Source organism: Eucyclogobius newberryi, unplaced genomic scaffold (genome assembly GCF_026437365.1).
Source record: "Eucyclogobius newberryi isolate DKJ021-1_F unplaced genomic scaffold, fEucNew1.0.hap1 SCAF_8, whole genome shotgun sequence".
Taxonomy (NCBI): Eukaryota; Metazoa; Chordata; class Actinopteri; order Gobiiformes; family Gobiidae; genus Eucyclogobius; species Eucyclogobius newberryi.
In genome coordinates this window covers 32,001,166-32,016,347 of record NW_027316500.1, presented here as the reverse complement: position 1 = coordinate 32,016,347, position 15,182 = coordinate 32,001,166, and the positions used below count along the sequence as shown (strand labels likewise).

Here is a 15,182-nt window from a genome sequence, read left to right as displayed (position 1 = left end):
CGGGAAAAACAGGGTCAAACTGTGTTTCACTGATGCAATAATAACATGTTAATAACATGTTAATAACATGTTAACAATGTGTAATAATGATGTGTACAAAGTTTATTGAACAGAAAAGAGTTTAAAGTGTAAATGAAATGTTTCTGCTCCTCTGACTGACACGTGACATGTGACAGACACGTGAGTGACATGTGACTGACACGTGACACGTGAGTGACACGTGACAGACACGTGAGTGAAATGTGACTGATACGTGAGTGACACGTGACAGACACGTGACTGACACGTGACATGTGACTGATACGTGACTGACATGTGAATGACACGTGAGTGACACGTGAGTGACACGTGACTGACACGTGACACGTGAGTGACACGTGACAGACACGTGAGTGACATGTGACTGATACGTGAGTGACACGTGACAGACACGTGACATGTGACTGACACGTGACTGACACGTGAGTGACATGTGACTGACACGTGAGTGACATGTGACTGACACGTGAATGACACGTGACACGTGAGTGACACGTGAGTGACACGTGACACGTGAGTGACACGTGACAGACACGTGAGTGACATGTGACTGACACGTGAGTGACACGTGACTGACACGTGACACGTGACTGACACGTGACACGTGAGTGACACGTGACAGACACGTGACTGACGCGTGACATGTGACTGACACGTGACATGTGACTGGCACGTGACAGACACGTGTGTGACACGTGACATGTGACTGACACGTGAGTGACATGTGATTGACACGTGAGTGACACGTGACAGACACGTGACTGACACGTGACATGTGACTGACACGTGAGTGACACGTGAATGACACGTGAATGACACGTGACACGTGAGTGACACGTGAGTGACACGTGAGTGACACGTGACAGACACGTGACTGACACGTGACATGTGACTGACACGTGAGTGACACGTGACTGACACGTGACATGTGACTGACACGTGAGTGACACGTGACACGTGACTGACACGTGACACGTGAGTGACACGTGACAGACACGTGAGTGACATGTGACTGATACGTGAGTGACACGTGACAGACACGTGACTGACGCGTGACATGTGACTGACACGTGACATGTGACTGACACGTGACAGACACGTGACTGACACGTGACATGTGACTGACACGTGAGTGACATGTGACTGACACGTGAGTGACACGTGAGTGACACGTGACTGACATGTGACTGACACGTGACTGACACGTGAGTGACATGTGACTGACACATGAGTGACACGTGACAGACACTTGACTGACACATGACATGTGACTGACACGTGAGTGACACGTTAGTCACACATGAGTGACACTTAAGGAGGAAAACTCCATCTGATGGAATCAAAAGGCACAAACTAATTTTACGATATTATTATTATTTGGTGCAACACAAATGTCAAGAGAAATTAAAAAATATGCAATCAAAATAAAGAAGAAGTATAAAACAGTTAGATTTGAGTCTACTTTTCATTAGAATATTAGAATATACTTTGATTAAGTCACTAAAGGTGTAAAATATCATAAAATAGAGTAAAACTATAAAACTACGAAGCTGAAAAACTAGAACATATTCAAACTATAAACATGATTTAATATTTTAAATATTGTATTTCAATTCAAAGCTCGACTTTCATCCTTCTGGACAGGTCAGACAGTGCTGACCTTCAGCTCTGACCTTCAGACCTTCAGTTTTGACCTTCAGCTTTGACCTTCAGCTCTGACCTTCAGCTTTGACCTTCAGCTCTGACCTTCAGCTTTGACCTTCAGCTCTGACCTTCAGTTCTGACCTTCAGCTTTGACCTTCAGCTCTGACCTTCAGCTTTGACCTTCAGATTTGACCTTTAGCTTTGACCTTCAGCCTTTACCTTCAGCTCTGACCTTCAGTTCTGACCTTCAGCTTTGACCTTCAGCTCTGACCTTCAGCTCTGACCTTCTGCTTTGACCTTCAGCTCTGACCTTCAGCTCTGACCTTCTGCTTTGACCTTCAGCTTTGACCTTCAGTTCTGACCTTCAGATTTGACCTTTAGCTTTGACCTTCAGCCTTTACCTTCAGCTCTGACCTTCAGTTCTGACCTTCAGCTTTGACCTTCAGCTCTGACCTTCAGCTCTGACCTTCTGCTTTGACCTTCAGCTCTGACCTTCAGCTCTGACCTTCTGCTTTGACCTTCAGCTTTGACCTTCAGCTCTGACCTTCAGCCTTTACTTTCAGCTCTGACCTTCAGTTCTGACCTTCAGCTCTGACCTTCAGTTCTGACCTTCAGCTTTGACTTTCAGCTTTTACCTTCAGCTCTGACCTTCAGTTCTGACCTTCAGCTTTGACCTTCAGCTCTGACCTTCAGCTCTGACCTTCAGCTTTGACCTTCAGCCTTTACCTTCAGCTCTGACCTTCAGTTCTGACCTTCAGCTTTGACCTTCAGCTCTGACCTTCAGCCTTTACTTTCAGCTCTGACCTTCAGCTCTGACCTTCAGCTCTGACCTCAGCTCTGACCTTCAGTTCTGACCTTCAGCTCTGACCTTCAGCTCTGACCTTCAGCTCTGACCTCAGCTCTGACCTTCAGTTCTGACCTTCAGCTCTGACCTTCAGCTCTGACCTCAAGTGTCCACGAGTTTGTCACAGGCGACCCTCATCTAAAAGCTGTAAAAGTGGAATAACGTCCTACAATATATATACAGTTTGAACTTCAACAACATCGTCAAACTTAGAGTTACGCCGCAGCAGAGTCCATGATCGCTCAGTGATCAGTCAGTGAGCGGTCAGTGAGCGGTCAGTGATCAGTCAGTGAGCGGTCAGTGAGCGGTCAGTGATCGGTCAGTGATCAGTCAGTGAGCGGTCAGTGAGCGGTCAGTGATCGGTCAGTGATCAGTCAGTGAGCGGTCAGTGAGCGGTCAGTGATCAGTCAGTGAGCGGTCAGTGAGCGGTCAGTGATCAGTCAGTGAGCGGTCAGTGATCAGTCAGTGAGCGGTCAGTGAGCGCTCAGTGAACTGGATCATGTTAAACTCTTCACACTTATATAAAGTATTCAGAACGTCTGGAATATTCACTTTAAAATCACTTTTCACCAGTCTCAGAGCGAGTCGCAGGTGAAGCTAACAAACATTAGCATGCTAATAAACATTAGCATGCTAACAAACATTAGCATGCTAACGGCGTACTTCCTGCTTCTGAGAATAAAAGGCTCTATATTCAGACGCAGAGAAAGCGTTTTAAAACACTTTTACCACAGATTTGTGTAAAACATGAAGTATTTCTGTTTGTCACGTTTCAAAACAGTCAAAATCAGGTTTAGAGCCTTTAACTTCAAAGCAAATTCAAAGTTTTATTACACTGGAAACATCTTTAAACATAAAATACATTTGTAAAGTTAAAGTTAACACCGTCTAAATATGTTGAACCTTTTAAAATGTCATTATTATTTCTATAAATGTTAAAACAGTTAAAATGACAATAAAAGTGGAATTTATTTTATGCTCTTGACAAAACATTTCATCTTGACATTTTGAAAACACTCGACTCAAACGTGTTCTTTCCACATGATTTTAATATAAAACCGTGTGTTTTCTCATTTGTTTTGCTGCTTTTTCTCACACACTGGAAGACTCCGCCCGGCGTCTGGTTGACTCCGCCCGGCGTCTGGTTGAGGACATACTTTGTGATATTCACATGGACTTTGGAAGGAGCTGTACATTTGTAACAAAAATGACTCGTGTACATTTATTTTTTGTCTGAACGTTTGGATTCTATATTTTCTTAGAGCTTAGACCTCGTGTGTTTCGAGTCCTTTCGCATGAAAGACTCAAACTGGTGAATACTTTGAGGTAGAAGTGTGTGTTTAGAGCGCGGCCACAGGGGGCGCCAAAGTGGTGACACTTTCAAATGTTTTGGGAAATATTTTATTGTGAAAAAGTTTAAATTTGGCTTCCTCTGCATCAATAAAGTCTCTGCTACAGGGAAGAACATCTGGACTCGACTCTTTCTGTGACGTTTACAGTGGCAGAGTGGTTAACACACCAGCACATCATCGTTTTTCCAGAGCGAAACTTCTAGACCTTTAAATGGTCAATTTAATAATAGTTATTGTTGCTTTGCATTAATTATATGTTAACAAAATCAGTCTAATAACAGTGTGACCTTAGTGTAATAAGAGTCTAATAACAGTGTGACCTTAGTGTAATAACAGTGTGACCTTAGTGTAATAAGAGTCTAATAACAGTGTGACCTTAGTGTAATAACAGTGTGACCTTAGTGTAATAAGAGTCTAATAACAGTGTGACCTTAGTGTAATAACAGTGTGACCTTAGTGTAATAAGAGTCTAATAACAGTGTGACCTTAGTGTAATAACAGTGTGACCTTAGTGTAATAAGAGTCTAATAACAGTGTGACCTTAGTGTAATAACAGTGTGACCTTAGTGTAATAAGAGTCTAATAACAGTGTGACCTTAGTGTAATAACAGTGTGACCTTAGTGTAATAAGAGTCTAATAACAGTGTGACCTTAGTGTAATAACAGTGTGACCTTAGTGTAATAAGAGTCTAATAACAGTGTGACCTTAGTGTAATAACAGTGTGACCTTAGTGTAATAAGAGTCTAATAACAGTGTGACCTTAGTGTAATAACAGTGTGACCTTAGTGTAATAAGAGTCTAATAACAGTGTGACCTTAGTGTAATAAGAGTCTAATAACAGTGTGACCTTAGTGTAATAACAGTGTGACCTTAGTGTAATAAGAGTCTAATAACAGTGTGACCTTAGTGTAATAACAGTGTGACCTTAGTGTAATAAGAGTCTAATAACAGTGTGACCTTAGTGTAATAACAGTGTGACCTTAGTGTAATAAGAGTCTAATAACAGTGTGACCTTAGTGTAATAACAGTGTGACCTTAGTGTAATAAGAGTCTAATAACAGTGTGACCTTAGTGTAATAACAGTGTGACCTTAGTGTAATAAGAGTCTAATAACAGTGTGACCTTAGTGTAATAACAGTGTGACCTTAGTGTAATAAGAGTCTAATAACAGTGTGACCTTAGTGTAATAACAGTGTGACCTTAGTGTAATAAGAGTCTAATAACAGTGTGACCTTAGTGTAATAACAGTGTGACCTGCATGTAATAGTGACGTTACGTGTAATAAGAGTGTAATAGTGTGACCTTAGTGTAATAACAGTGTAATAATAGTGTCCCCTTAGTGTAATAACAGTGTGACCTGCGTATGATCGTGACCTTAGTGTAATAATAGTGTAATAATAGTGTGAGCTTAGTGTAATAACAGTGTGACCTTAGTGTAATAACAGTGTAATAATAGTGTGACCTTAGTGTAATAACAGTGTAATAATAGTGTGACCTTAGTGTAATAACAGTGTAATAATAGTGTGACCTTAGTGTAATAACAGTGTAATAATAGTGTGACCTTAGTGTAATAACAGTGTAATAATAGTGTGACCTTAGTGTAATAAGTGTTTGACTGGGATGACACACATGAAAACATGTTTTGAGGAACAAAAAGTTCGGTGGATCCTGTGAGAGAAGATCAAAGGCGTTCAGTTTGAATTTTCACATCCAAAGTTTATTAAGTGCCACATTTCCAGCGACGGTACAAAGTCAATGTCACAAAAGCGTCTGTGAAATCCCCCGCACAGACCCTCATAAATATGACACGCCCCTCACGCTTCGGGCGTCGCTCACAAACGTCAAACATCAGCAAACATCACGCCACGACTCAAACATCACGCCACGACTCAAACATCACGCCACGACTCAAACATCACGCCACGACTCAAACATCACGCCACGACTCAAACATCACGCCTCAAACATCACGCCACGACTCAAACATCACGCCACGACTCAAACATCACGCCACGACTCAAACATCACGCCACGACTCAAACATCACGCCTCAAACATCACGCCACGACTCAAACATCACGCCACGACTCAAACATCACGCCACGACTCAAACATCACGCCACGACTCAAACATCACGCCACGACTCAAACGTCACGCCACGACTCAAACATCACGCCACGACTCAAACATCACGCCACGACTCAAACATCACGCCACGACTCAAACGTCACGCCACGACTCAAACGTCACGCCACGACTCAAACGTCACGCCACGACTCAAACATCACGCCACGACTCAAACATCACGCCACGACTCAAACATCACGCCACGACTCAAACATCACGCCACGACTCAAACATCACGCCTCAAACATCACGCCACGCCTCAAACATCACGCCACGACTCAAACATCACGCCACGACTCAAACATCACGCCACGACTCAAACATCACGCCACGACTCAAACATCACGCCTCAAACATCACGCCACGACTCAAACATCACGCCACGACTCAAACATCACGCCACGACTCAAACATCACGCCACGACTCAAACATCACGCCTCAAACATCACGCCACGCCTCAAACATCACGCCACGACTCAAACATCACGCCACGACTCAAACATCACGCCACGACTCAAACATCACGCCACGACTCAAACATCACGCCACGACTCAAACATCACGCCACGACTCAAACATCACGCCTCAAACATCACGCCACGCCTCAAACATCACGCCACGACTCAAACATCACGCCACGACTCAAACATCACGCCACGACTCAAACATCACGCCTCAAACATCACGCCACGACTCAAACATCACGCCACGACTCAAACATCACGCCACGACTCAAACATCACGCCACGACTCAAACATCACGCCACGACTCAAACGTCACGCCACGACTCAAACATCACGCCACGACTCAAACATCACGCCACGACTCAAACATCACGCCACGACTCAAACATCACGCCACGACTCAAACGTCACGCCACGACTCAAACGTCACGCCACGACTCAAACGTCACGCCACGACTCAAACATCACGCCACGACTCAAACATCACGCCACGACTCAAACATCACGCCACGACTCAAACATCACGCCACGACTCAAACATCACGCCACGACTCAAACATCACGCCTCAAACATCACGCCACGACTCAAACATCACGCCACGACTCAAACATCACGCCACGACTCAAACATCACGCCACGACTCACACGTCTGCGTTTTGACTTTGAGCAGCTCAAATACCGACACGAGGGTCGAGAAGTGAAGAGGAAAACGTCTTGTGAATGGAACGGTTTCACGTCGTTCGTCTAAAGTCTCATTATGTTTGACAGGATTTTGTGTCATTTATGAATGAAACATTAACATTCATCCTAAAGTTAAGCTCAGGCCCAAAAACACAGAACTGTGATTATTAACTTAATATTAATGTGCAAATGGATCAACCAATGAACTATGTTACGTAATAATTCACATTTTGAACATTCGCCGTGTCCAGAATCAGTATTTCGTGCAGATCTATGCGACTCTGTTTTCTGTTTTCATCTCCGGGAGTTCAGGTGGGTGTGATTGACAGGCGGACCGGCCAATCAGGGACAGGCATGCGTCAAATTAATCAATGCAGCTCGACAGTCCCGCCTCTATTGGATAAATTATTGGATATTCATCTTCCAGAACCGATCGGCGTTTCTCTCAAGTCACAAAAACGAACAAGCCTGATTGCACATTTCTGTTTGGATTTGGCTCCGCTCAGTATAAACGTGTACTCGAAATACTCGTAACATCACTTTGAAGTAACTTTACTCTCAGCATTTGTTGCGTCGCTGAACAGGAAATGGAAAGTGACACGTGTGTGATAAATGATGATGTTAAACCATAAAAGTGTCGGCAAAAACAGCAAAAAGTCAAAACCTTTTACATTTTAGACGTTACATTTTCACGTTCTTTATTTTCCAACGTAAAACCCCCGAAAACCTTTTTACAGAGCGTGTGATTTCATACACAGACCTCAGACCAGCTAAAAGGCCCGAACATTAATAATATATAAAACTGTCAGAAAAATGCCCCGAAAAATATAATAAAAGTATCACCAGTGACGATCAACGATCAAGAACATGCAACATCGACTCGTTTATCTGAATTAAATTACCAAAGAAACACAGAATACACAAGACTTTGTTTGTATTTCAAGGCTGCAGTTTGTACGATCTGGAAAATGTGTCGTTTTTGTAAAAGAAGTGCAATATGGCTGAAGTTTCAGTACCGCGACTGTCCACCTGAGGGCAGTGTTTCATGGGCTTTCAACCAAGACTGATCACTGAAGATTTCACAGGAGAATAATAACGATAATGATAATAATAATAAAGTGGTTTTAAAGTCACATTTGACACTTTCATCTGTCAGGACTCATTATTAAAATGTCATTTATTGATTCATTTATCTGTGGATTTCAGAGCAAAAAATTATAATTAGGTCATATCAGTAATTTAAAAAAAAAAAAGTACTTTTGTGAATTGTCACTGAAAAGTCCTCAAAATGGCGCCTGCGACAGAAACAGCACCAGAACCTTTACTTTTGAAAGAAATCAAATGGCATTTTAAACTGAATAATCTCATTCTAGTTTGAACATTTATGATTAAAAATATTGATTTGTAAAAGTCAAACGTGTTGAATATGTTTAAAGAGTAAAAATGGTCTTCATAAAGATCCTTAAACGTTGTGATTTGACGCTTTTGTGGCAGAACAAGAAGAAGAACTTTAACTTTACTTTGGAGTGTTTATAAATCCTGCTCAACATTTGAACACGCTTTGTATTTGAATATAAAAATGCACATTTATATCACATTTTCTTGATCTAAATGGACCAAACGTGGGACAGAATTCATGTTTCTGTGAATATTTCTCAAATCAAAGGCGCTGCAGCTTCACTGGCCGTTCACAAAACACAGAAGAAGAAGAATAAACTATAACATTATCACGTTCCTAAGAATATCCACAGTTTACCAGAAACTGTTTGGTTCAGCGTCTCCATGACAACGTCTGTTTAGAGTCCGGAGCATTGCGTGCGTTTGTAAAAATGCAGGAAAAACAAGGTGTTTCCTTCTCTTTTGCTGCTTCCGCTTCATCTGTTTGGGTTTGACTCCGGTTTCCATGAGCAAAGACACAAAAAGCAGAAGTTTGTGGCACATTCTGCACGATTGAAGTCCAGAGATGTTGAGATTCTCCAAAACGCTGACGCATCTTGTGCCTCAAAAACATCCGATTCTGATTCTGATGAAGTTTGAGAAATATATGTCTCATTTTCAAGAGTTTATCCAATAATGTCCTTGAAATAAAACAGAATGATAACTTAGTCCAATGAAACAGGCTTCATTTGTTTCCAAAGTCCAGCCTTAATGTTTTGTTTGTTTTTGTTGGGTTAGCGTTAGCATCATTAGCCTCGTTAGCCTCGTTGGATGTAGCATTTTATTTATTCTGTGGCTCAGATTGAGGGAGAATTGATGTTTTCTTGAGGTAAACTTGGGCTTAACCTTGGATCAATGTTTTGTTTGTTGGGTATTGTTATTGTCGGGTTAGCATTAGCATCATTAGCCTCGTTAGCCTGGTTAGATGCAGCGTTTCAAACATTCAGTGCTTCAGATTGAGACTGAATGGTCGTTTCCGTGAGGTAAATTTGAGCCTAACCTTGGATTCATGTTTTGTTGGTTGGGTATTGTTTCTGAATTAGCATCATTAGCATCATTAGCCTCGTTAGCCTGGTTACATGTGGCGTTTCATATAATTAGTAGCTCAGATTGAGACAGAATGGATGTTTCCTTGAGGCACACTTAGGCTTAACCTTGGACTCAGGTTGTTTTCATGGTCAGGTGTCGTTGTTGTTGTCGGGTTAGCATTAGCATCATTAGCATCGTTAGCCCCGTTAGCCTGGTTAGTGGCTCAGATTGAGACAGAATGGACGCTTCCTTGAGGCACACTTAGGCTTAACCTTGGACTCAGGTTGTTTTCGTGGTCAGGCATCGTCGTTGTCGGGTTAGCATTAGCATCCATAGCGCCGTCGGCTCCGTTGGACGCGGCGTTGAAGTCCATCCGGCGGTACACAAAGTGAAAGGTGTCGGGCTGGTCTCGGCTGTGCAGCTCGGCCTTGATCTTCTGCGGGTGCGTGTCGGGCGCCAGCTGCTGACCACTCCCCCCCGTGACCAGGAAGAGGCCGTACTTCTCCGGCTCCGCCACGGAAAACTTGGCGGCGCAGAGCGAGCACACCTCGTCGGCCGTGGCCTGGGGACGCACGGGCAGCGTTTTGGCCGTGCAGCCGCTGTCCAGCTCCTGCAGCGCCACTCGCAGGTAGTTCTGAGGAAAGACGGCGAGAGGAAGATTATGTTTGTGCTGTCGAGTTGTGCGAGTGCGCGTCGCTAACGTTAGCCATGGATATGATGATAATAATAATAATAATAATAATAAAAGTTGCTTACTGTATTTTCTGGACTATAAGTTGCACCTTTTTTCATAGTTTTGGCCGGGATGCGACTTATACTCATATTTATACTTATACTTCTATACTGATACTCCGGAGCGACTTATATGTGATATTATTTGTTATTTTCACACACGCAACCGCATTTCATACTCCAGTGTGACTTAAATATGTTTTTTTCTTCTACATTGTGCATTTTTTTGGCTGGAGCCACTTATAGTCGCGTCACAGCGTCTCAGGAGATGGTGGTGAACGCTGCGCCTCGTTTGCAGAAGCAGAACCTGTCCTAAAGTGCTGCGCTCACCTGGAAGTCGTCTATAGAGGGCGTCGTCCTCTGCACCGTCCTCCTGCGGTGCCACTGGTGCAGCGTGTCTCGTGTTTGGGAGCTCAGGACGCGCGCCGCCTGCTCCTCCTGGAAGTTCTTGATGAGCGACATGGCGCCGTACGCACTGGTCAGATAGTATCCTCCTGAGACGCACAGGACGAGCGAGCGGTCAGACAAGGCCTCGTCATCATCGTTACAGTTCGTTAGCCTTCGTTAGCCTTCGTTAGCTTGATGTTAGCTTGGTTTACCTTCTCCGCTGAGCAGCGCCGGGTCCAGCAGCTCCATCATGTACAGGATCTCGTTGTCCAGCTGAGGCAGGTCGCACTGGGCCAACACGAAGGTCAACATGGGCAGGAAGTCGTCTGCCCCGAACAAACGGCCTGGAAATGCAAGCAACAGGTGAGCCGACTCGTAAACACACCCGGCCGTACGTGGTGTTCCTGTTCAGGGAAAGTTATTTGATTTGGATCATGTTTTAATGACATTTTGGCAGAAGTTTAGCTGTCAATTCATGATTGACAAGAGTTAATTAGGTCATGTTTATTTAGGACGAGGAGAAGAAGTGATGCAGTTTAAGGCGCGGCATGAGGGCGGGGCATGAGGGCGGGGCATGAGGGCGGGGCGATAGTGAACAAGGTGAATACCTCTTTGTTTGGATATACAATATTATAAGAGTGAGTTGGCTGGAGTTTAAGGAGCGACTTTCTTAGTTCATTTCAATATGCAAAGTTGCAATTGAGCGAGTTTGCACAGCGTTACGCTCGTGCGACGTTACGACGTGCGTTACGTTTAAGATAAGATAAGATAAGATATTCCTTTATTGTCCCGCATGGGGGAATTTCATTGGTGCAACGCAGGTAGATACAGAAGAACAGATCACTTATAGGAAGTCTGAAAAACACTTTCAGTAGAAGATCTCCTATAAATAAAACCTCCCATTTCCCAACAAGGGATGGAGGGGAAAAATAATAAAGAAAGAAATAAAAAACAAATAAATAAATAAAATATAATATATAATATATAAAATAAATAAAAAACAGCTAGCGTAAGACAAGATAATACTACTAATAATAATGGAAGAATAAACACTCTATTCTCATCAGTTATACGCACCTGAATGACGGAATAGTTTGCGTGCACTACTACGTTTGCACACTGCTAAGTTTGCGCGCGGCGTCACGTTTGCGCGCGGCGTCACGTTTGCGCGCGGCGTCACGTTTGAGCGCGGCGTCACGTTTGCGCGCGGCGTCACGTTTGAACGCGGCGCCACGTTTGAGCGCGGCGCCACGTTTGCGCGCGGCGCCACGTTTGCGCGCGGCGTCACGTTTGCGAGCGGCGTCACGTTTGCGCGCGGCGTCACGTTTGAACGCGGCGCCACGTTTGCGCAGTGTTACGTTAGCTGTGGCGATCGCGGGCGCTCGTACCTGAGTTGTCCTCCATGACGGTGTAGACGAGCTTGCACACCTGCAGCAGCCGCACCACCTTCTTCTCGGGCGAGTACAGTTTACACATGGCCAGGAACTTCTGCCGGATCTTCTCTATGGCGACGGCGTCCGGCGGGAGGGCATCCGACACGCCCATCTCGGCGGGGGGCTTGGTCTTGGCCAGGTTCATGTTGTCTTTGAGCTCGGCCCAGGCGCCGCTGCGGACCATGGACCCCTGCAGGGCGTCGGCTATCACGCATTTCAGCGGCTTCAGGACGCACTTGTGCATCGCCTTCTCCAAAACATGGTCTGCGAAGGAGGAGGAGACGAGTTAGGACAACATTAAGCACCGTTAGATGTGAAATTAGCCCTGTTTTTGTGAGGATTCGTGAGGGAAAAGCCATGTCAGTCGTCGTCTTTACAAACTTTAATAAGGAAATGCAGACGGAATATGACAAGAACCTTTCAATTCCTTCAAGTTGTTATTCTATTTTCAATGGTTTTAGGTTTTAGATGTTTTATGCCACAAACACGAAGAGCAGCAGCTTCAAAATCACTTTAGTCCAAATACTTTGGCGCAAAAACACAAAATGTACCGTTGGTCAGACAGTAGTGCAGATCGATGGGTCGTTGACATGAATATTAAAGTCACCCTGGTTGATCTTCAGGGCCGCACTCACAAGTCACGTCTTTACGCCAGTTTATTTTGTGTTTTTTTACTTTTTAATTGTAGAAAACAATCCAATCTCTACGTAAAATGGACGTAGAGACATTTTGAGTCAATATTACCTCCAAACACAGACTAAAAACGGCACAAAGGGGCTCAGATAAGCATGAGCGTTCCTTTTGAGTCGAGTGCAGGTTGTGAATAAACTAGAACCTCCGGTGAAATATCTTGGCAGGTGAAATATCTTGGCAGGTGAAATATCTTGGCAGGTGAAATATCTTGGCAGGTGAAATATCTTGGCAGGTTCTCAGACAGTTTCCGTAACTCGCAGCTGCTTCTCACACAAACTTGACTCGTCGTGATGAAGTCTAACCTGCTCAGCCACATTCACGTTCCACTGTCGGGAAACCACACCACATGTGAATATTGTTTACATATGATTGTATAACTGGCTCTGATGTTAGTTTCAATCTCAGGGTCAAATGAGGTCGACATCTAAAGGACGCTTTTGTGAGACAATAATAATAATTAAAGCCGCAAGCGGCATCCAACGGCCCTCGCGGGCCGCCGGCCTTCCGACTCTGCTCTCTGCATTTTACAGAGATGGCGCTAACGCAATTGTCTAAGAACTAAGACAGTGACACATTGGACATGTACAATGCTGTGCTTAACCAGTGCAAATGAAGACAAATATCGGTCAAATGTGCAGCTCCAGCGCACAGAGACCGTGACACTTGGAATCAAAATATGGATAACTTTTGATGCTCCGCTTGTGTAGATGATTCTCCCCAAATATGAACTTGATCGGGTATTCGCCCTAGGAGGAGTTTGTTAAAGTGTGAAGCGTAAAAATGTGGTCATTTTAGAGATTTTGCGGTTTCCCCATAGGGATAACATGGGATGTTTCTGTCATCGCTACGGCTACGCTTTACCAAATATGACTTTGGCTCCCATACTTTTATTTTGGGGATGGCAAATGAGAATTGTGTGCAAAATGTCATGTCATTTGGAAAAACTCTTGTTTATAGGCCACTCTGAAGGCCAAATAGTCCAAATTCTGCGAAAAGTTTGCGGCTCAGCTGCACAGAGACCGTAAATGTTATCCATAAAATTTGAATAACTTTTGATGCCCCACTTGTATAGAGGAGGTACACCGATTTTGAGATCGGTGGGCCAAACGCACTAGGAGGAGTTGGTTAAAGTGTGAAGCGTAAATGTGAACATTTCAAGGATTTGGCGTTTTTCCCATTTGTGACAGTATATTTGCAGCTCCATGGCACAGAGACCGTACCACTTAAAATCAAAATATGGATAACTTTTGATGCCCCGTTTGTGTAGATGATTTTCCCCAAATATGAGCTTGATCGGGCAATCGCCCTGGGAGGAGTTCGTTAAAGTGTGAAGCGTAAAAATGTGGTAATTTTAGAGATTTCGCTGTTTTCCCATTTCTGACATATATTTGCGGGTCCGCCACACAGAGACCGTAGCACTTAGAATCAAAATATGGATACGTTTTGATGCCCCGCTTGTGTAGATGATATTCTCCAAATATGAACTTGATCGGACAATCGCCCTAGGAGGAGTTCGTTAAAGTGTGAAGCGTAAAAATGTGGTGATTTGAGCGATTCAACGATTTTCCCATAAGGATAACATGGGATGTTTCTGTCATCGCTACGGTTACGCCGTACAAAATATGACTTTGGCTCTCATACTTTCATGATCAGGATGGCAAATTAGAATTTTGTTCAAAATATCATGACATTTGGAAAAACTCTATTGCTTATAGGCCACTCTGAAGGCCAAATAGTCAGAATTCTGGGAAACGTTTGCGGCTCCGTCGCACAGAGACCGTAAAAGCTATCCTTAAAATGTGGATAACTTTAGATGCCCCACTTGTCTAGAGGACGTACACCGATTTTGGGGTTGGTGGGCAAAACGCACTAGGAGGAGTTCGTTAAAGTGTGAAACAGAAAAATGTTGATATTCGAGAGATTTAGCGGTATTCCCATAGGGATAACATGGGAAGTTTATGTCATCGCTACGACTACGCCGTAAAAATTAAGGCATTTGTCTGATTGGCTTTTTTGATCGGGACGCCAAAATAGAATTTTGGGTAAAGTTTAGAACATTTTGGTCAAACTAATTTTTGACCTTCAATGTTAATTTAAAGGTCACTCTGTAGGGGGCGCTATCGCGCCCATTTAAATTTTGTCATCATAAACTGGTCCAAACTAGAAAGTTGAACAACTGATTCAAATTTGGTCATAATCGGACTGGTTTTGATCAAATGGGAGCAATTTTTAGACCTGCAATATTCCAAAATAAGTTGTCCAACTTTGCGGCTGCGCCGCACACAGACCGTAAAAGGTATCTCCAAAAATTGGAT

The 15,182-nt window shown here is 43.8% G+C and overlaps 1 protein-coding gene across 1 annotated transcript in view; it reads right to left on the bottom strand.

Annotated features, from left to right (window-relative positions):
- Nucleotides 1-9,760: 9,760 nt before the first annotated feature.
- Nucleotides 9,761-15,182, bottom strand: part of LOC140351348 (ras and Rab interactor 2-like) — a 47,142-nt gene continuing 41,720 nt past the window's right edge. The window contains exons 9-12 of the mRNA XM_072437155.1: nucleotides 12,130-12,438; nucleotides 10,954-11,085; nucleotides 10,685-10,848; nucleotides 9,761-10,256 (exon numbers count right to left, since the gene is read on the bottom strand). Coding sequence (XP_072293256.1) covers nucleotides 9,846-10,256; nucleotides 10,685-10,848; nucleotides 10,954-11,085; nucleotides 12,130-12,438 — 1,016 coding nt within the window. The 3' untranslated portion in view covers nucleotides 9,761-9,845. The remainder of the gene's footprint in view (nucleotides 10,257-10,684; nucleotides 10,849-10,953; nucleotides 11,086-12,129; nucleotides 12,439-15,182) is intronic.